General features: G+C 38.9%; 1 protein-coding gene across 6 annotated transcripts in view; it reads left to right on the top strand.

Annotated features, from left to right (window-relative positions):
* Positions 1-24,135, top strand: part of galnt13 (polypeptide N-acetylgalactosaminyltransferase 13) — a 114,790-nt gene that overhangs the window by 64,821 nt on the left and 25,834 nt on the right. For 3 of the 6 annotated variants that reach the window (XR_014628968.1, XR_014628969.1, XM_084421503.1), the window contains exons 9-12: positions 14,940-15,079; positions 18,135-18,233; positions 21,323-21,457; positions 22,762-22,791. Coding sequence is in view for 4 of the 6 variants with exons in the window: in XM_084421503.1 (XP_084277629.1) it covers positions 14,940-15,079; positions 18,135-18,233; positions 21,323-21,457; positions 22,762-22,791 (404 nt within the window). In the remaining 2 variants the exon portion in view is untranslated. The remainder of the gene's footprint in view (positions 1-14,939; positions 15,080-18,134; positions 18,234-21,322; positions 21,458-22,761; positions 22,792-24,135) is intronic. The other 3 variants (XM_084421505.1, XM_084421504.1, XM_084421506.1) reach the window with 2 other exon arrangements.

The raw sequence follows: 24,135 nt of genomic DNA, 5'->3' as shown, positions 1-24,135 counted from the left end.
ATTTAAAAAACATATAGTTTAATAAATATATATATTAAATGCAATTAGATTTACTTAAAAGTGCTTTTTGACCCACTTAAGTAGGATTTAAGTACATATTTATATGTAATTTCATAATTACTTATGTTTTTATGTATCAGGACAACATAAAAAATCATCTGGTCCTTGGCAGGTCTTACAATTAGGTAAATACATCCTCATCAACACATGACATTTTACACCACGCCATGGTTTATTTAACAAAAACTTGGCCCAAACAGAGAAGCAATGTGTGTCAAACTAAGTACTGCTTCCATAGGAATTAAGAGGGTACGTATTATTCAGGCACTGCTAATCAAATGACTTTGATTAATTTATCATCAGCAAGCGTGACCAACTCTATAAAATCAGAAGTTTCGGCTTTTGTTTGCTGGTTTGGAGCATTCAGGTGTGTTTTAACACAGTGCCATGGAGGAAAGACATCAGCAATGATCATAGAGAAGCAATTGTTGCTGCCCATCAATCTGAGAAGAGTTACAAGGCCATTTCCAAACAATTTGAAGTCCATCATTCTAATCTACAGTGAGGAAGATTATTCATAATTGTAAAACGTTCAAGACAGTTGCCAATCTTCCCTGGAGTGGACATCCCAGCAAATTCACCCCAAGGTCAGATTGTGCAATGCTCAGAGAAACTGCAAAAAAAAAACAAGAGCTACATCTCAGACTCTACAAGCCTCAGTTAGCATGTTAAATGTTAAAGTTCATGACATTACAATTAGAAAAAAGACTGAACAAGTATGGCTTGTTTGGAAGGGTTGCCAGGAGAAACCCTCTTCTCTCTAAAAAGAACATGGCAGCACGGCTTATTTGTACAAAGTTGCCACATATTTGTAATTACACACCAGTTTAACCTGAGCACCCCTTAATGAGTCTGTGACAAATTGACAAATTTGGGCATGAAAGTCACAGTGTCACAGTGTCACACTGAAATTCACAGAAGACGAAGATGAAGATAATTCCAAGGTTTATTAAACAAGTACTAACAAAAAGAACCAACAACACAAAACAGTGTGCTATGCACAAACAATACCAGACACTGAACTGATGACAAGCAGGAACTAAATACACAGATGATAAAAAGACAATGACTGACAGATTCAGATTCAGGCTCAGATTCAAAATCAGCAGTGAAGATAGTTAGTGTCCATGATGATTGATGACGTGCAGGTGATCAGGTGATGGCGGATAGTGTGCAGGTGGCCAGGGCGGAGCAGGGGGCCAGGGCGGAGCAGGTTGTGCAGGGGAGACGAGCCTTCAGGCGGCCATGGCGAAGACGACCCTTCAATCGGCCATGGCGAAGACGACGGAGGGAGGAGCCATGGTGGAGAAAGGGCAGATGACTCCGGGGGGTTGACTGACGGAAGCGGAGCAGGTGGAAGAGGATACCCGGATGGAGTCGTAGAGTCGACGAGCCAGGGCGATGCTGAGGATCCCGAGGGACATGGCGATGCCGACAGCTCTGGTGACCGAGGCACAGGCGGGGATCCAGAAGGCCTGGAAGGCCTGGTGGAGCTGGAGCGAAAGAGGACCAAGGTTGAGAATCAAAACAGTCGATTTTGATATTCTAGGGAATTTTGAGATTGCAATAGACGTGAAGGACTATAATGTGTTAAGAGCTCACTCTTTTAGTGCTTTGTAAGTAATCAGCAATATTTTAAAATGTATACGATGTTTAATAGGGAGCCAATGCAGTGTTGACACAACCGGACTAATATGATCATACTTGGTTCTGGTAAGAACTCTAGCTGCAGCATTTTGGACCAGCTGTAGTTTGTTTATTAAGTGTGCAGGGCAACGACCCATAAGAGCATTACAATAATCTAGCCTTGACGTCATGAACGCATTAACTAATTTTTCCACATTTGTCATTGAGAGAATATGACGTAATTTAGATATATTTTTAAGATGGAAAAATTTGGTTTTACAGATACTAGTGTTAACAGTCTAGGACCCAAGGACCAGATGTTTGAAAGAAGACCTGGAGTCAGAATTATAATAAATTGAAGAAAAGTTTTACTGAAGATAGTCTGCAGTTTCATCAGAAGTCAGCTTCAAGACTCACACAGGAGTTCGTAGGTCGCCCCGTTTACAGTTATAAAGATCACAGCAGTTATACCCTGCACCAAGGTCTAAGATATGTCCTTGCTTCAGGTTGCAGTTTCTGATTGGCTAAGAATAGTAATTTTCCACACATATACAGATGGATTGAAGCATATCTCCATTGATTAGGCAGCTAACACTCGGACTCTGAGTTAGGCACGTTGTGACCTTCCAGGTTGCAGATTTGGGTTGCTGGGCGCCAGCATGTCCAGAACAACAACTCAGTCAATCTCCAATAATGCCAGTGGTTCCTTAACCTGTAACCAAGAAGACTAACACAAACACTGACACACAGCTTTTCCAAGGTTGGATTCATTCTTGGACAGGAGAGTCCTCTCAAAACATCAAGATGATGCGTTTATTCTCTCAAGGAGAGCTACACTTTAGTCTAACTGGAAAGTAAGGCTTTAACATAGAATTGGTCCCTTAAAATATTGGCTTCAATGACCCCTATATGTTTTAACACGTTGAAGACCTTTCTCAAACACAAAACAAGTCCCTATCTCATTTCTGGAAGCCAGGCTAAATAAGCAAGCAGTGTTACTTCATTCAGATATCAAATACAGACATTAAAGAATACATTTACAAATATTTGATATTTAGAAGGAAAAATATTGATTAATACCTTGATTATAATCACTCATTACATATACTGTACATTGAAGCAGCAGTTGATTCCAATCCACCCCTTCACTAGAAACGTGACTTTCAAATGAAAGATTGGTATCAAAGAGCACACCCAATTAAGACATTTAAGCACACTTCTTTTTCACAAGCCTTGCTATAAAACAACAGTATTTTGCTTTACACTTGTTTAAATACAAAGGGTTAATATGACAATGAGATCTATTTTAACACACTGATCTACAAATAAATCCAGCTTGGGTGAGTAAATAAAACATTTAGGGTCAAAGTTAAACGTAAAAACATAATTATAAAGTTAAATTGTAATAATAATAGTCCTTGCTGAAATTATTTGAGCTATTCAAATCAAAGACATGACTCTTCTTCACGTTTCTAGTGACATATGAAGGGAGGCAAATTCAATTAATTAAATAATCACACTGTCAAAAGGACAACATTTTTGTGGAACCCTGGTTACACTCGCTACCATTCACAAGTTCTGTTTCACAAACTTACCAGTGAGTGTGTTTTTTTCTACAAAAGATACAGTGCCTCTTATTCCTACCATGAAACATAAATATTTGATCCCCATTCAACGTTAACTGTGCCACATCCCCCTAAAACATTTTACATCCATCTGTCTTGCTCGTATTTGCTGATATGGACTTTTTTCATGACAGTCCGCAAGCGGTTCTGCCATCGCAGATCAGCCGGACAGATATTTCACTCTGATGAGAGATTTTCCATATTTTATTCATGCCTGGCTTTGTGCTAAGTGTCTGAGCTCTAATCTGCTGCTCACATATTCATGACAGTCCTGCTATTCTTATCTGCATCTCACCCCTAGGGAGACCTGGGAAATGTAGTGCTATAGAGGGGTTAGAAAGCCTCAGTATCCTGTACAAGGACAATAATGAGATTAGCCTTTACTGAAACCTCTGTCAGTTCACTTGAGAGGGAAAGATTCAGGAGGAACTCTGTCGTAATGTGGAGCAGAGGAGGGAGATTTTTCCTGGAAAAGCATCCCAGTGGTGCTGCGCTGTGTTGTGGTGTGCCAACTGGAGCATGTGTGTGTGTGTGATGAATAAATAGTGTGGTCTGGTATTTCTAGAGTCTAGGGCAGTGGCTGTTCTTAGCGAGACTGAGGTTATTTGGAATAAGGGCTCAACAGAATGAAGTGTCAAATCTTTGCACATTTAAAGGAATAGTTCACCCCAAAAAAAGAAGGTTCTGTCACCATGTACTTACAGTTTACCCTACTGCTATTCAAAATGCTTATGACTTTCTGTGTTCAGTGCATGGAATACACAATCAGATGTTTATCGCAGTATTCACAATAGAGGTCTTCTAGTTCTAAGATCTGTACCTAACCCCAATCACTTATATTTACATTTGGCAGAAGCTTTTATCCAAAGCAACTTACATTACATTCAATGTACCCAATTCATCAGTTCATGCATTCCCTAGGAATCAAACCTATTATGACCTTGGTGTTGCTAGTGTCAGGCTCTACTTTTTGAGATACAGGAATGCTACACTTCTGCCCCTAACCCGACATGCATACATTTCATGAAAAAAAAAAAAAAAAAAAAAAAAAAAAAACAGAGGCAAACCCTGGTTTGAGACTGGCCTATTACAATTAGAAAATTATCCTGACCCAATGGCAGGGTTTTTTTTTTTTTTTTTACTCAACTGTACCTGAATGTTAAGAACATCTAAAAGTCTGAACAGCCCTGCATAGGAGTGGGGACTTTTTCAACCTGGTTTCAGCCAATATCAGAGATGATAAATAAGAAATTGTAGACAAATAATATGTAAAAGTATGCCCACCTTCCTATCTTAGTTGTAGATGAAATTCATTCTCTGATCCTTCTTTGTAACGTTTATGTTAGCTATGTTTTTAACCCATGTTGCCAGACAATGTAACCTTTGTGTATGTCAAAAATGGGAGGAATATGCTTTCTTTGTTGTTTTTTTGTGTGTTTTTTTATAGTTTTGTTTGAGGAAAACATGAAAATATACACTTACGGTTACATTTTGTTAATTTCATTAAATTGATTAGTTGGACAATAAATCACTTAGATGGTTTTCTGTAATTAATATCTGTCAACAGTAGGCTACATAATTTTTCTGCTTGGGCGAGCACTTCCAAGTGGATAAACCACATAAGTTTTATGTTGCACCTCAAATGACGGATTTATGTTAATATTAATAAGCAAATCCCTGCACTCAATGTCTCAGGTATTGCAGAGCACAATTTTTTATATGAACCACATGCTGCTGGTTCACACACCGCAGTGTCCTGTAGGTTCCGATGATTTGCATAGAACCACGGCTTGACAAAGAAGAAGGGGAATAATAATGTTATATAATTATTTATATGTTTTGCTTTAAATAAAAAAAATATTGTAAAATGCCTAAAATAATGGAAAGTTTGTATGTTTTAAGAGTATTCACGTCTTCCTGGGATCCATTCGGTAAAAGCACATTTGTTAACACTTTATTTTAAGGTGACGTAGGTGCAGGGCAAGAGCATTACAATAATCTAGCCTTGAGGTCATGAACGCATGAACTAACTGTTCCGCATTTTTCATCGAAAGCATGTGTCTTAATTTAGATATATTTTTAAGATGTAAAAATGTGGTTTTACAGATGCTAGAAACGTGGCTTTCAAATGAAAGATTGGTATCAAAGAGCACACCCAGGTTCCTAACCGACGACGAAGACTTGACAGAGCAGCCATCAATTGTTAGACAGTATTCTAGGTTAGTACGTGCGGAGGTTTTTGGTCCAGTCATTAGAAGCTCTGTTTTTTTTTTTTCTGTGAACCCCTTACCAGTCAGCCCCAATTTTGGCAAGTGATGCATACATGACATACCCAAAATAAAAAGGTTGCTGCTCATAAGTCATTCTGAAGACACATAACCAACATATATTTAGAAAGCCAACCCTTGAGAGTTTACAGTTCAAGACTCAAAATTAACCAGACTGTTATTAATATTGAGATATATAAGCTCAAACATAAAAACAAAAACAACAAATATTAAGAATATATTTATTAAATGTATAAAAATATTATGTGAATGTAGTATAGCAACTTATAACCACAACTAAAGTGTAGCCACAATTGTGGTCATGCTTCATTTCAAATCTGAGGATGATATCTCTAAAATTATGCATTTTATGAAGCCTGTTGTGAGACCATGTCAGGGGAGGATTTGGAGAAGTTTCAGAGAAGGCTAACAAGATTCTCATCAAATATTTTATTGCCCTGTAAACACCCATTTACAGTCTCTGACTAATGTCTAGCGAGGAGAACTGGCCCCATTCATGTTCTTTTCATTTAAATCGACCAACCTTTCACACCTCCGGTAAGCCGGTATGAGACTTAATCTTCATTATTCTTTTATCCTTATTCTTTTGTTTGAATTCAGCCATTATAGCCTTTCTTCTGGCATAATGCTTGACCATCGACACCTATGTAATCGCACTATACATGAATAATCCACCTATTAACTTAAGTCTTGTTAGAAAACAAACAACAAAAAACTATTCTTGGAACTTTTAAATGCGAATTCTTAAAAAAAAAAAAAAAAAAATTATTATTCATTAGCACAACAAGTAGCCTCAAGCTACATGACACAATTTAATTTATTAATATCAGACTTTTACGTAAAACTCACTTTAAAACACCATCGAGTATTTGTATCATATTCCGGTCGTGGTTTAAAATGGTTTCAAGTCAAAAAAAGATTTTGAAATATGTTATATTTAGCATTTTATATGAAGCTATGGCCTATGCTTACCTTTACCTTTATTCTTTATTCATATAAAAATACCCCAAATCGCACGAAAATAACACAAAAACACACTTCAATCGTGCATTTATTAGCTTCTTGTTTCGGTGAAGAAATGTCACTTTCGCTTTGTTATCACGGATGTCCAGAATGAGGAAGTGTACACAGGACGCGTCATGCAGAAGAGGTCACGTTGAACCACGTGAGATGATTGACAGCTGTACAGCAAATGATAGAGCTCTGAGGTCAAATCTGACGCAAATCAGGAAGAGGAGACACACATCTTACTCCGTTCGCTGTTTGAGCTATTCAGGTCGCATAATTCAGTGGAAAATGAATAGAAATGTTATTCTGTATGACGAAATATTTTACTAACATGTGATAATTAATCATTATTTCTCCAAATATTCGCACCATTGGACTAATAGCCCTGGCGTATGCTGTATATTGTATGTATTTGAACACAAATAAACCGGAGAAGACGAGAATGAATGTTGTGTGAGTGATGATATCTATTCAAAATAATGATCGTTACAGATTAATTATTTTGCACTCCTGGCATAAATTAAGAAATTAATGTCACTCCAAACCAATTTAATCATAAACAGTGGTCAAATATCGAAGCTGGAGTCTTAAACATTTCTTATGATTCTGAGTTTGTCCAGATCAAGTAAGAGTGTGATGTTTTGACGAGTAATGAATTTTGAACAACAATAATCCAGGATCACCAGTGATCCCTGCCGCTCAAGGGGTTTTTAAGTAATAGAAAATTAGTAGTCATCCAAATTAGTGATCGACCGATATATTGGTCGGCCGATATATCGGGCCGATATTTGTGAACAGTCCCTAATTCATAATAAACTGAGAATCTATTTGGTTTAAACTTTGCCAAGTTACTTTTAAAATTAAGTATAGTACAGTTTGCACTTTATTATGCTGCTTGCTTGTTGCTACTGTGTGCAATAGTGTAATTATTTTATTTATGCTTAAATATTTATTTTCAGAATTTATTTTCAGAATTTTAATTATGCTTAAATATTTATTTTCAGTATTTTCAGCACTGAACTTTTTTTTTTTACTTGTTCTACCTCACATGTTTTTAATATTTGTCAAATAAATGTTCCTTTTTTAAATTGAGACTTGTAACATTTGTTATCATCATTGTGTCATTTTTATGATGTAAATTGAGTGAGCAAAAGCAGTATTGGCTCCAAATATTGGCCCAAGAAAATCGGCAGCCCGTATCGGTCATCGGCTAAGGCTGATGAAAAAAAAATCGGTATCGGCATCGGCACTAAAAAATCCATATCGGTCGATCCCTAATCCAAATCCAAAATCAGCAATGCATTCCATTAATTTCTTGAATTGGCAAGTTTCGTCGGGGTGTGAAGAGGTAAAGAGCTGAGTATCATCGGCATAACAGTGAAAACTAATCCCATGCTTCCTAATGATATCTCCCAAGAGTAGCATGTACAGAGTGAACAGCAACGGTCCTAGTACTGAGCCTTGTGGTATTCCATACTGAACTTGTGATCTATAAGACATTTCTTCATTTACTGCTACAAACTGATAACGGTCAGATATGTATGATTTAAGCCATGTTAATGCAATTCCACTAATGCCAACATAATTTTCGTGTCTATTTAAAAGAATGGTGTGGTCAATGGTATCAAATACAGCACTAAGATCAAGTAACACTAATAGAGAAATACAACCACGATCGGATGATATGAGCAAATAAGAGAGCAGTCTCAGAACTATGGTACGGTCTAAATCCTGACTGGAAATCGTCACAGATACCATTTCTTTCTAAAAAGGAACATAGTTGTGAGGATACTGCTTTTTCTAGTATCTTTGACAAAAAGGCTAGGATCAAGTTGCATTTTTTTTAATAAGAGGTTTAATAATAGCCATCTTCAAAGTTTTCAGTACATATCCAAGTGACAAAGATGAATTCATGATATTAAGGAGAGGATCTATGACCTCTGGAAGGATTTCTTTCAGTTGCTTAGTCGGTATAGGGTCTAACATACATGTTGTCGATTTAGATGATTTAACGAGTTTAGAGAATTCTTCCTCTCCTTTTGCAACGAATGAATGGAATTTTTCATCAGGGAGACTACAATGCACTGCCTGATGCTGTAGTAGATGGTTGCATAGTTATAATTTTCTCTATAATATTATCAAACTTGTAAGTAAAGTTCATAAAGTCATTACTGCTATGCTCTTTGGAAACTTCAGAAGTAGAAGCTTTATTTGTTGTTAATTTAGCCACTGTGTCAAATAAATACCTTGGGTTGTGATTGTTTTCTTCTCGAGACTCGAAAAAAAAGCAGACCTAGCAGGTTTTAAGGCTTTTCTGTTCGCAATTGTGCTCTCTCTCCACAACAAGTTTGAACATGTGGAATTGGAAATGTCTATGAGATTTGAGAGCTACAACAAAGATTTTCTGTGAATAATGGCATGAATTTCGGTTTGTTAAATGTCGAAATAGCACACAAGTTATGTGGACTACATTTATAATACATTTATATATATTGTGGTTTATTTTTGTCCTTTCGAACACCTGTCACTATCTCTTTGCATCTTATGGAAAACAACAGAGTGTACATTTGTTTTTCCTGGAACAATAAGAGTAAGTTATTTTAATTGAGGCCTGAGCTCAGAGGGGAGAGCTATAACAGGGGACACAAGAGCACATAACTTCGACCCAGTCATCACAACTGAGAGTAGCTCTGCCCCAAGGTGTCTACTGAAACACACAAGATCATTTATCATCTGCACCACAGACAAAGACAGAGAGAGACAGAGAGAGGAGAGGTCACATAACACAGCAGAAAATATGAAAAAAGACGTAAAGAGAGAAAACGTTAAACTATGGATGAAATGCAGAAAGTTAACACTCAGCAGAAAGACACAAATGCCTGACGCTTCGGCTGTCAGTGTGTGCTTAGATCGCTGAGGCTTCTGGGATGTCAGCTGCTCTGTATGTGTGTCCTGCAGATGTATTGTACCCCCTCTGCAAAGCCACACATATAAGAGACCACCCATCTAGAAGATAAGATAAAGAAGATAAGCGATTTGGTGAATGGATGGATGATATTTTTGTGTTAGCAGATATAACTTTAATGGAGAAAAATGATGTTGACGCTCCCTCTAGTGTCTGATGTTTCAAATCGAGACATCTGAGGTTTTTCAATTGTGCCAGGCGCCGCATTTTATTTTAGGCACATAATGGTAGTCTGGTTGGATATTTGCATTAACAGTTCATGAAACCCTCCTTATTTAAGGTAAATAATAACAAGTAAATAAATAAATAATTATTAGTATTTGTTGTATCTTGTTTTCATATCTAAACATTCTATTCAGAACCATATTCAAAAAGGCTGATTCCAAAATGTCTTTAGTGGTGAAAAAACTCATTGCTGTTAATTGTGTTTGAGCATGTGTGTATATATTAGCCTGACGTCGTCATACTCAGATTCTAGTCAGAATATGAGTCTGATACTGCTCCATTGAGCTTTGATTATGGGGCGTGTTTCAACCGAATTAGGAAGGAAAATGCCTCTGCACTCAATTGGATAGACCTACAACCAATCAGAGCAACGGAGTAAGTTTTCATTCATGTTTCCGATCGACAAATGCCTTGATCGCGGTTCTCTGTTCCTCTTTTAAAATGAATGCGCTGTCGATATCATCTATAACAGTCGCGACGGCGGAATCTACACATGATGTTTCATAAACAAAGTTCGGCAGGAGCACGTTCACATAATCAATCCAATCAACTTGTCATCAAACACCATGTCTACCCTATCAGCATGAGAGGAAACATATATTCACTCTGTCAACTCACCTAACATTCCTTGACAGTTTTCAGCATCCCTCCACTCACTCTTGGCCTGTTCTTCCACAGCCAGGAATACGGTGGGAGTACTTTGGGTTCGGGCCGAATACCGAGCCCGGAGCCTCTCCTCGGACAGCACGTCAAATATGCATTTATTCTATCTGACTTATTTGTAAGTGTGAACTCGTGAAATCTCAATTCTCCAGCGGCTGTCGTCTTTGTTGTTAACGAATTCAACCCAAGCGCTCGTTGGTGACGTAGATGATTACGTTGCTCATCTGTCCATCATCGTATAAAGCCCGCCCTGACAATTTGATTGGTCCGAACAATTTTTGTTCGGGCATAATAGCTCCTCAACGGAGCGAGTCCAGACCGAACTTCCCGAACAAAAAATTTTGTGGGCGGGGCTAAGTTCGGCTGGCATCCAGGCTATATATATATATATATATATATATATATATATATATATATATATAAAAAAATGATAGTTTTTTTTTATGATTTTATGATAGTTAATGAAATTGTCAGCTATCATAAAGTAAAAAAACAAACAAATTAGTTTTACAATGTCTATTTTGAAATATAATAGAGCATTTCTAACATTTTGGGCATTGGCAACATGCTTGTTGCCTTAAGCTCATTCGGGTAACTTGGGGCATGCTTCTCTTCTCCACTGCTTGTAACAGACGAGCACCCCTTTGCTGCTACTCTCCTCCTGCGTCTGAATTATATCCATATCTGGTATTAGCGAGGGGAGAAAAAAAAGAAATTGCATCAGATTTTCACTGTCAGTTTGTGGTTTGGGGATGTTGGCATATTGGTTTTGCTTTGAGGGGTAATTGTCCTGGGCCATGACATTAAACTGACCCACTCCTTGCAGGGCTAGTAACCCGCTTGGTTTTAACAAATTACTTCGAAAGTTACAAATGAAGTACCCATTCCGGGCAACAAACCGTCTTTGCCGCGTCACTGCGCGATTTCATCGCGTATGAAGGGGCAGCCATCTGCTCCCGATCATGCAGTGTCAAAGCAAGACAAAACAAGCAGCAACAACACGACCAAGCAGCGTCAATTTTCTCATCGCAAACCAACCATCATTGGTACCTACAACGTCCGTACTCTACGAAAAACAGAAAAAAGAGGCAACCAAGAAACACCAACATTTGAACAATCTGACCGGATCCATCAGCTTATTCATGGGTGTGGAGAAAAAGGAATCGACATCGTAGCCATACAAGAGCACCGACTACCAGCGGCCGATGGCATTAACACCTACATCGAAATCTACAACAACAAAGAATGGAGATTCGACTTCTGCTCAGCCACAAAAACAACCCAAGGCAATCACGTTGGAGGAATAGGGCTCCTCACGAGTAGCGAAGCCAACAAATCCCTGACAGCAACAACTAAAGTGTCTGAGCGGATAATGACAGAAACATTTGCGGGCAACCCTTTAACAACAGTCATCGTAGCCTATGCCCCGACAGAAGAAAAACCAAAGACAGAGAAAGATAACTTCTATAACCAGCTTATTAAATGTGCACACGAAACATCGCCACACAATATGCTCGTCATTGCAGGCGACTTCAATGCAAGAATTGGAGAAGACAGCCATCAGTCAAATCCAAGAGTTATAGCCAAACACGTTCTGCACAAAGCAACAAATGACAATGGAAGTAGACTAATTGACTTCTGTGAAGCAACAAACACAAGGCCATTACAGCCCAGATTCCCTCATCCAAAATCCAGAATCTGGACGTGGCAACCGGATGCCAATAGAAACGCAAAAGACGGGAAAAATAGAGCTCAACTAGATCACATACTCATCAACGGCAAGTGGATCAATTCGGTGAAGAACGTGAGAGCGTACAACACAATCGATCTTGGGTCAGACCACAGAATAGTAAGCGCAGAGATAAAGATCAGCCTGAGAGCGCCAAGAGAAAACAAGAACAAGCGCCTCAAGTTCGACTGGAGAAAGCTCAAAGACAACGAGGAGCTACAAGAACAATATACCGTCACTATCCAAAATCGCTACAACGCACTTAGGAGAGAAGTGCAGCCAAAATACGATAGATTAGTAACAGCCATCGAAGAAGCTGCAAAGAGCACGGTCGGCCTAGTCAGGAAAAAAGCACCAAAGAACTGGGTTTCGAGCGAAACGATCAAAATTCTCAAAGCACGGAATAAATCTAAGAGAAACAAGAGTTTGAACATGAAACAACTCACTCAAGATCTGCTTGACTCATACGAGCAGGACAGGATCAACTACTTGGAAGAAAAACTACAGCAACTTAAAGAAGCAGCAAAAACAAATAAACTACGAACAACTTGGGAGATAGTTAAAGAGATCAGCGGCAAGACTATGTCAACAAACAAACACAAGATGAAAAGAGCAGACGGAACAGACATCAAATCGTCACAAGAACTGCTAAAGGAGTGGCAACAATACTTTAAAACCTTGTTAAATAACAACATAATCACTGACGATTTGCCAATCGAACCAGCTGCCCAGGATTTTGACATCAACACAAGTCCATTCACTATCATAGAGATAAAGTGCGCAATTGAAGACCTGAAGAATGGCAAATCACCTGGTTGCGATTATGCAATCACACCAGAGGCACTGAAATACGGAGGAGACTATGTTGCCGATCTCATCTGCAACATCTGCAACGATGTATACTGTCAAGAAAAAGCACCAGAACAGTTCACCACGAATCTGATAGTACCACTGCCCAAGAGAGGAGACCTCACCCTAATGAACAACTACAGAGGGATCAGCTTGATGTCGGTCGCCGCCAAAGTATACAACAAGGTCCTTCTCCACCGAATAAGAGACCCGATCGACAAGATCCTACGCGCCAATCAAGCTGGCTTTAGAAGAGGGAGAGGATGTACAGAACAAGTCCACATCCTGCGTAGAATAATCGAAGGCTTCCAAGACAAGAAACTCGATTATTATATCATCTTTGTGGATTTTAAGAAGGCATTCGATTCCATCAAGAGATCAACCATGTTCGACATACTAAGACATTATGGAATCCCAGACAAAACAGTTAGAGCGATCCGCACAATCTATAACAAGTCAAAGAGTCACGTACTATTAGAAGGGAACCTGTCAGACCACTTCGACATTACAACAGGCGTCCTACAAGGCGATACCCTAGCTCCCTTCCTATTCATAATTGTCATTGACTATGTATTAAATCGAGCCGAAGAAGAGCATGCAAAGAACACATTATCGCGCGGAATCGTAACACATTTAAAAGAATCCAGCAGAAATCCAGAAGTATCACTATTTGACCTGGATTTCGCTGATGACATCGCCCTATTTGAAAACACCCTGGACAGAGCACAGGAACAACTCACAACAACAGCAAAGTGGGCCAGGAGAGTAGGCCTTCAAGTCAATATAGGTAAAACAGTAGCACTGAGCAACCAAGAATATGCCGGTCTGGACATGGCAATACACAATCATCAGCACATAGAGCTAGATGGACAGACCATTGAATGGACCAAGAACTTCAAATATCTTGGCTCCCACATCGCCTCTAGCGAATCCGATGTCAAAATACGAAAAGGCCAAGCATGGGGGGCCTTCTGGAAGATGAAGAACGTGTTTCAGTCACAAAGTCTTCCAATTACACTCAAGATCAACATATTCGAATCTGCGTGTGTCTCAATCCTGCTCTATGGTTGCGAGAGCTGGATCCTTAGCAGCAAACTTAGAGACCAACTCAACAGTTTTGCCACCAACTGCTATAGAATCATGCTTGGCATAAAGCGACTGGACAAGAAAAGCAATAAAGTGATTTATGAAAGAGTCGGCCGCAACCCACTCGTTCTTCAAGTACAACAGAGACAGCTAAGATTTGTAGGACACTGCCTAAGAAGACATGAGAGCGACTTGATCAATAAGTATGTCTTGTACGCGCCACAACAACGGCATGGCAAAAGAAGTCGAGGTAGAGCGCGAAGGCTATACCATCAATATATCGGCGAACTCATCAATAAGAACGTACCAGCAACAGTGAGCGAACTACGAGAAGTTGCCAGCAATCGCAAGGAATGGACAAAATTAGTGACCGACTGTCAACCTACCCTGTTCGCAGCCGATTGATGATGATGATGATGAGGGGTTATCGTTGCTCCCTGCTCTAATCCATGCTAGGCTGCATGGATGGGCAGGGAGTTCTTGCCCAGAATGGAACCATATCACCAATCCAAACTGTATGCTATTTGTTAATCATCTTTGACAATATTGGTTGTGACAGAAATTACTTGAATAAACGTAAACATGTTCGCTAATATGGACGTGGACAAAGTTTTTCCATGTCCTGTAGACTCATTATCTGTATATGTCTTCCTCATTTACCCTGTGTCATGTTTGTAACTGGGTCATTTACATGTGTTCATTTAGCAGACACTTTTACCTCAAGTGACTTCTAAATCATTGGTCATGCATTTCATTGATTTCAAAGGCCAAAATATGATAAATTTGATAGATGTTAATTATTTGTGTTTCTTCAGGTGTGGTTCGGGTGGATTATGGGGATGTTTCTTCTCGGAAGGCCTTGAGGGAAACTCTGAAGTGTAAACCCTTCTCATGGTACCTGGAGAACATCTACCCTGACTCTCAGATTCCACGCAGATATTACTCACTCGGGGAGGTACGAGACTTTCATTGCTTTCTTGGTCAATATGGTAATAAAAATAATTAGAATTAGTAATAAAATGTTTCATTTTCAGCTTTCGTTTTGTCATTTTGCACACATCTAAGGGCCAGATTTACTAAACAGGTCAAATTAGCATGAGAGCACAATCCCATAAAAACGCAGATGGAAATGGAAAGTTCTGAGCATGATCTACTGACGACGTGCAAATTAAAGCACACAGACGCAGCCGGATCATTTCCATAATGACCAACGCAATTTACCAAGAGCAGCGCAAATTAGCGACATGCTTTTTTTAGGCGGTAAATAATGGAGCAAATACCAGTGAATTGGCTGGTGCAAACTGTAGTAAATCACCTTTACTACTACCATTAATTTAAATACTCTCCTCCCATAAATTTTGCATCTGAAAGGGAAGTCCTAAAAGTGCATATGCAATAAGGTCGGCTGAAAAATGAACTGTCCACGCCTTTTCAGTGCTAATTTTTCACTGCGTGTCTTTAGTAAATCCTGACAGAAGTTTTTTTCTCTGGGGTCTGAGGTGTTTTCTGGGCCCTGGAGGTGTTCTGACATGCTCTGACATTTGTGCTTATTTCTGTTACATGTGACATTTTCATGGCTAAAGTCTGATTACACTGTATTCAGCACAAACTCTGCTACAAAAAATATTTAAGCAGCATAAAAGCATAAAACAATACGTAAAAGTTTGGCAGTACTCATCCCTTCCTCCACCTTAGCCTTTGTTTTCTCCAGAAGTTTTGGTTGCACATTTTGAGAGAAATGCGCCTGGCTTGGTAACAACCGAAAAGGGGCGCATATGCTGATGCGCTGGTGACACGTTCATGTAACATGTAAGGGTGGCGCTGCCAATAAAGCACCTAAAAGCTGTCACAAAGAACCGGCAAAAGTAATGATTATGAATATGTCAAATATAGCAAGGAGACATTTTAATTGTTTATTAATAAACAAGTGTTTTCAGTGTCAGTGTCGGCTGCAAAGATGAAGTTGATGATGCTGACTCGATATGCTGAGTTTCGGTTCATTTATGAGACGAGCTCCAGTTCACGCGCCGGCGCCTTGGTGTCGAGATTATCTATTGTCTGCTATATTTACTTCAAATTTATTAAATTCATGCAATTGGCTGATGAAACATTGATTAAAATTAAGATTAAATTAATACAAAACGAAATTCACTTTAAAGAAAGGCTTTGTGCTTTCTGTTTGAGGTCTCTGTGAAAGTTTTAAAGCATTCTTTTAGTGCCGCTTTCAGAGCGGTCACGTCCGTAACGGAGAACTGTCACGTCCATAACATTGTTTTTTCCTCATAAATGCGAACACGAAAAATAAAATAAAATGAATATTTTATGTTCTGTGGAGAGCCAACCCTCTTCATCCGGTGGGTAGTATTACTATTGGTTTGCGCAGTGTAATTCATAGAATTACAAAAAAATATTTTGCCACCTAAAAGTCACGTCCGTAACGCATGTGTATTTCCCTCATATTAAATATAAAACGTATGTGTAGACTGATATTTTTCTAATGTCTGGACTCCTTTATTAAGGGAGTATGAATATATAAACAGACGTTTCAATATATTGGTATCAAATGCATTTTCGGAGAATTTATATTTCAAGTTTTGACTGCAGATGTCACGTCCATAACGCTGGGATTGCCCAATTGTAAAGAATTTATCCTCAACTAGTTTTGTGGTGTAGGTCTACGTATTTTGTTGTTATTTGTTAACTTCAAATAATACTAATAGTAATTTAAAGATGTGGTAGCATTGGATCTGGACGGGAAGGATAACTCTGGGAGTTGGAAGGGGTGTGTCGCGATTCTGCCTTCTCACACCGCGACACAGATTCGTGGATCAAACCCCGGACGGCTGCGGATCGGCTCCGCTGCGTGTCGGCTCCGTGCTCCGCCATCCTTCAGTACCCACCAGGTCCGGATTTGTTGTGGAACGGCTGCAGCCATGACTGACAACTGAAGTCACGAGGACCCCACGAGATTCACGTATGATCGCACGATATTGTGCTGAATTGCTGCGGAGCTCTCCGGCATCTGGCAAAAATAGAAGCTGACCCCTAATTTCCACCAACTGCAGAACGGCTGCGGATCCGCTCCGGAACGGCGGCGGATTCAATAGGTTTCCATTTCGCTGACTGCGGAACGGCTGCGTTCCGACTCTGGCGATCCGCAGCCCTCCGGAGCAGATACGCAGAGCTTCTATTTTTGCCGGATGCTGGAGAGCTCCGCAGCAATTCAGCACTTATATCGCGCGATCATACGTGAATTCGCGACCGTTCCGCGACAAATCCGGACCTGGTGGGTATTGAAGTATTGGGTATTGACCCACAATTGCTCTTGCGTGCATGGGTGTGGTCACATTAGAGATAATGAGCAGGGGCTGTAGAAACTGTACATATCGTTGCTTTCATACGGATGACTTAAACAGAGAATATTTGTTTTCTGATACTTAATTATTTGTTATTTGTAATTATTACTTGATATTTAATATTTGTTTTCTGATATTTCATTTAAAAATAGAGACTTCAAGCTTTGTACAAACATATGTTTCATGTACAGTATGTGTGGCAAGCATTCGCTGAGTTACAGATCATTTTCTGTCGCATTTCAGAATGAACTTCACATTGAAAGAGACGGCAGAACGCGCATCATGTTTATTTTCTTTATTTTACGAAAAACACAACATTTTGTTTTTGTTATTAGTGTACACAAATAAAGGAAGAAATTTTACAGTTTTGAATGATGTATAACACTTGCCTGTATGACAAAAATTGACAGAGTTATTTGTTTGATAAGAAAAGAAAAAAAGTGAGACAATCGCGCCGGCACAACCGCCGACCCCAGAGGGTTAATACCAAAAGAGGGTTTGCGCTGGCGCAAGCTGATAGTAAATCTGGCCCTGAATGTGCAGGTTTATGTGTGTGGTTATGCTGAAATGTCTGCAATATAAAAATGTATTAATTAATTAAATTAAATGAATAGCATTGTACAAAATCCTCAGACATTGTCCTCTTGTTAATAGATCAGAAATGTTGAGACAAATCAGTGTGTGGATAACATGGGCCGTAAAGAGAATGAAAAGGTTGGCTTCTTCAACTGTCATGGAATGGGCGGCAACCAGGTAAGAAAGCTGTCAAGTAAAGTCACATTTATTTATATAGCGCTTTTTACAATACAGATTGTTTCAAAGCAGCTTTACAGAGATATATACAGGTATATAATGCAACAAAGCTTGTTTCCAGAAGAAAATAGCATCATAGTCCAGCTTAAGTAAGTTCAGTGATGTTTCATTTTTGTTTCATTTTGTTTTGTTTTCAAAAAGTTATTAATTTAACTTTAAATTTTCAGTCGCTCACATGTCGACTGATTGGGATCACGCCAGGGAGCCAGTCATCTTCGAGTACTATTGAAACAAGCGTGCGCAATGCGCGCAGTGATACGTGTGCAATTCTTTCTCTAGTGAGTTCCCCTTATTAGCCGAACCCTGTCGAGTTCCTCCATACCCTTCGGCAACGGACGTGGCGGACAGCATTGACTTCCCTGGCCCAAGCCCTGTCCCATCTCCACCTCAAATAATGCAGGGGGGGGGGGGGATCAGGAGGCTTCTGTCTAGGCGCTGGAAGGTGGTAGCACTAGTGGCGTTTTAATAGGGATCCCAATCAGTCGACTACGTCGAAAGTGAGCGACTGAAAGGGAACGTCTCGATTACGTATGTAGTCCCGTCGCCACTATTGCTGAACCACCGCTGGCTCCGAGTTACGCTCTGCTCCTCAGCGATAAAGCAACTAGTGCGTGCATCCACTTCCGTATTTATACCCGCGCCGCAGGGGCGGAGTGTATGATGCAAATCACGCACGCCAATTCCGTTAGCTCGTTTCAATAGTACTCGAAGATGACTGGATCCCTGGCGTGATCCCAATCAGTCGACACGTCGACTACGTCTCCCTTCCCTCCTTCAGGGAACGAGGGTTACATACGTAACCGAGACGTTTTCCTTGCCATTGTTCTATAGAGTCGTAAGTCTGAAGATATCAATACCATGATTCGTTTTAACAATATGTAACCATTGTATGTCGACATAAAATATTACTTCAAAATCACCTACATGAATTATAGTTGCGTATCTATACTCGAGAATGCTTTGGACCGCTTCCACAACGCAACCCTAAGGGAACGTCTGGCAATTCCACCAAGTGGTTAAAACGTATAATTTATTGTAATATAATTGGATAAATAAAGATAAAAATCATTTGGTGAATTACAGGAAGAATTACTGGAAGATATTGGCACAATTTCACCTGTAAAAAGTCAGTCTGGTCACTAGGAACCTACCACAAGCTTTGGAACATTGGAAAAAAAAACCTTTAGGTGAATTAAAGTAGTGTTTTTATTAAAAACAAATTGTGTACTGTGCATACAGGGAACTATTGGCACAATTGTACCTGTAGTAAGTCAATCTGGTTACTAGGAACTACAACCTTTGAAACATGATCAAAAAAAAAAAATTTTTTAAACTTGTATTATATTACAGACTAAATGTCCAAAAAAAAAAAAAAAATGTTTACTGTAAAACCATGAAGGGAGGTATTGGAAAAAAAGTTACCTGTAGTAAGTCAGTCTTACCAATACAATCAAGCTTTGGATTTTGAACATGTCTGTTTTTGAATGCTAAAAGTCATTTTAATTAATACAAATTATACGTTGTAACAACTTGGAGGAATTGGCAGACATTCCCTTAAGGATCATGCGCTGTGGTAGCGCAGTCTAGAGTATAAATATGCAGCTATAATGCACGAGAGCCCTCTAGTGGTCGAGAGCATTTCCGTTGTGTTGTGGCTTTATTTCTTTGTGTTGTGGCTTAATTTTGTTGTGTTGTAAAGTTATGTTTGCTTTTTTAAATTTCGTTGTGTTGCGCACTACTGGGCCACCGTAGGATATGGCCCGGATCCGGCTGACTACATCATGCGTTGTGGTCGTGTCTACGCACAGGTCCACCATCTGATCTGGATACGGCCCGGATCCGACTGATTATTGTAAACCTTGGAATAAACAGAAAGACTAACATTAGCATAGATGCCAATCTTCTTATGATGTAACGAGTACATCGGTTGTTATAATAGCTATTATATTAAAGGCTTACCGTGTATATAAATATAATCTAAAATAAATAAAAAAATCGACAAAAAGGAATAGTTCACCCCAAAATTAACATTTTGCCAACATTAACCATATAGTCTCAAACCTGAACATACTGGATTTGGATACTGAACAAAACAATAAGGATACACTTTGAATAATCTGCTGGTAGCTCTTTTTGTATGCAATTACAACGCACAAGGACTGAGGCCATCAAAGAATGCACAATGAAAGTATGATTAAAGTCAATCTTCTGAAGTAATAGAATAGCTTTGTAATACAAACAGACTGACATTTAAAGAGGCCATTTGATGCTATTTTAAAAGGTCATTCATTTGTTTATTGGGTGTACTAGAATAGTTAACATGCTGTAATGTAAAAAAAAATGTAAACAAAAAAACAAACAATTAGAGCATTTCAGAAAGAATGGAATAATGTACAGTATGTGAGAGAATAATGTGAGTTCTGGTTTCTTCTAAGCCCCTTCTTCCAAAAAGCCCAGAGTGCTCTGATTGGCCAGCTGGCCCAGTGCGCTATGATTGGCCAAACACCTCAAGCGTGTGTCGGAAATGTAACTCCTCTTACCATAATCACGAGTTTCAGCTTCCAAGGCTTCTAAAGCAAACGGTTAACAATGTTATCGGTTTTACCGTAACAGTTCGAGCCTGAGTCGGATTCTGAAAATGCAGCTAATCAAGCAGATCGATAGGAACCAACATCGGAACAGCACAGCATGGCAACAACACAATGGCCACATTGCTACGTCTCTCTCTCTGTCTGTCTGTCTGTCTCATGAACATTGAATGGACACTTTGGACAGCTATAGGCAAGATGTCAAGATTTTAGTGAATAACAACTTAAATTATGATACTTTTATGGAAGGTACTTTTGCATCTTTTTGAACTTGAAAGCCCACTGTTTGGCCAAACAAATTTTTTTTAATCTTTATTCCTGAATTGAAAGATTGACTAAGGTGAAATCACAAGTAAAATCGTAAAGGAATAAATGCATAAATAGTAAGGAATTTCATTATTATTAACACAATTAATTCCCAGTTGATCAACCTGTTTGCAGGTGTTCTCATATACTGCTGATAAAGAGATCCGTACTGATGACCTGTGTCTGGATGCATCGCGGCTTAATGGACCTGTTGTTATGCTGAAGTGCCACCACATGAAAGGAAACCAGATGTTTGAATATGATGCAGAGGTACATATTACACCGAATACACAGAACAACCACATCACTCTTGCACACTGAATCGAAGTCAATGGAACATAGAAATCAAATTATTCAAATGATTCCCTCTTAAAAAAAGTAGTTTATTCAAGTATGTAGAGATATACTTAAAAAAATTGAGTATAGTAGTATATAAGGTATAGTATATAGTTAAGTATATAGTAAACCACATTTGGTTTATACTGACAAGTATACATTAAATTCTAAGGATACTTGCCCTATACTTGTACTTAATCTTTTGATCGAGATAAGCTTAGGAAAAGTTTAATTTAAGGGTGTACTCACACTAGGCAATCTAAACCGTACCTGAGCACGTTTGACCCCCAAAGTCTGGTTCGTTTGACTAGTGTGAACACTCCATACCGTGCCGGGGTGAAGTTCACCTAAACGTCCCTGTCCCGCTTGGAAGAGGTGGGCCAGAGCACTGTTCAGTTGGGCTCAGGTGCAGTACGCAAGTAGTGTGATTGCCAACCGCGTCGGAGCACTGAACATTTACTACTCTTGTGTTCTCTGCTGTCATCATGACGACAGCAAACATCTTCTGTTACTACTTGGACAGTACACTTTTCAATTAATTTAATCACAGCATATTTAGGTTTATAACGGGTCTGGTTCTCACCTTTATTGACGAACAGGAAATGTAGTTTGCGAGTAAAGCTGCAGCTGCCTCCATAATGATCTTCTGATACTTGCAGTGCAATCAAGTAAAAATTGCTACATGGCATAAATGATAAATATATTGGTGTGATGCAGTGGAAAAGTCCCAGGACTAGTTATCAAAAAGTTATAAGTTTGAGCCTCACAAAGATCATACAGAGTGGGCTGAGACCCTAAAGGAATGCTCATCCAGAAATGAAAATTGTCATCTTTAATTTCATTTAAGCATAACTTTTCTTCTTCCCTTCTTCTATAGCTCAAAAATCTCATTCTCGCTTCTGCATATTCAAGCTTGCAATGTATTAATTAGTCATATGACACATTCGTCGTTCACATGCCCACATATTTATGGAGAGAAAATTTTTCCAGATTTAACATTGTTATTGCCCTGCTATCCACAACCACATCACATCAGACCTTCAACTAATTGAAAAATCTCTGCTTTTAACCACCAGATGGTGCTGCATATCATATTATTATCCACCTTGTGCACTCCTTTATTTTTTGTAGTGTGTTCCTTGTCTGGAGCAGAACTGTGTATTTGAGATGCTGTGCACTTGCTGGCCCTGAAAATGATTGAAAGCTTATTGAAACTATTATTTGTGTGCATGTCTTAGTATGTTGGCAAATGGGAGTATGACTTTAAGGTAAGAAAAACTGTTTTGCTGCGTGTTGTTTCAGTATTCTGATGGTGATGTTTGTGAACTAGACTCCCACTGTATTTGAGTCACATTGTGAATGGTTTAGAAACACACTGGCATAGATTCATATACAGACATCTTTGTAAGCCTTTTTAGAGTGATGACATGGAGGAATATATTTGTTTACTATACAACCCTATAACATATCCTCTTAGCCTCCGTGGGCATTGATTTTCAGTGAATATTACATAATCAATATCTGAGATTCATTACAGCATTCTCAAGATATCAAGAAACACATATCACATACGCCACAGCTGAATAAAGAAAAAGTTGGAGATCTTTGATCTCATCTATACTTCTGGTAATATAACAGACCCTTCTTTGTCAGGTGGGTCGATTCTGGTGCTTATATCAAAATAAATGAGTCATTTGATTAAAAAGAAGACATCACACTTGAGCCATAAGGGACGTTGGTGCTGAATCACAAAGGGGCGCAAGAAATCAGAAGCATCTAAAAATAGATCTCCATCCCCTCGGTGGCTTTGGTTTTAATGTTGGACACAGACATGAATCCAGTGTTTAGTTTTCACCTCTAAGTTGCCTCTAATGCAGGGCATTGTATTTATTCCATCTCCTGGAGACTTGTGTTGCAGGACTTTAGTCATATAAATGATCAAATCAAAAAGAAAGATGATATTGACATCACTTCACATCCTAGAATTTGCCACCATTAAAGTGTGATTCAGTTTCCAATTTACCCATAGACTACTCGATATTTGGCAACCAGAGAGACAGACATTTGCTTTAAAAATAGCTCTCGGGTTTTGTCACTGCATGTGGAAATTGATGATTTTGGTTTACCGAGATGTCATGTGCTCAGTTTCTGGCACTGTTTCCAATTAGCTATTAAAAATAGCTGTTTTAGAAGGAAAAGAGCCATTAACTCAGCATTGCTAAGTCAGCCCCATTACTGTTGATTTATGTAATTACGAGACAACAGCAAATACAAACTACACACCCACACTTATTTCCTGACTTTCCAGCCCTACATTTGCATTTCAACATCTGACCTTTTCCCATGACTCCTATTAGTTTGTGCCCTTGTTTAGAACGTCTGTGTGTGTGTATATATATATATATATATATATATATACTGTATACAGCAGGGTCTGGGACCACATTGAAAATATGGAATTCAACGCCTAATTTAAACAAATAAAGTTTAAAATAAAGTTGTTGTTTTTTTTAAGTTGCATAGTTGTAAAATGAATACAAATTCATTCAGACACTGTACTATTTATAGATCACTAATCAAATAAGCAAATTAGTGCCATTAATCATGTGAAC

This window comes from Rutilus rutilus (genome assembly GCF_951802725.1).
Source record: "Rutilus rutilus genome assembly, chromosome: 10".
Taxonomy (NCBI): Eukaryota; Metazoa; Chordata; class Actinopteri; order Cypriniformes; family Leuciscidae; genus Rutilus; species Rutilus rutilus.
Note: the sequence above shows the minus strand (reverse complement) of the source record. Positions and strands in the feature narration are given on the sequence as shown.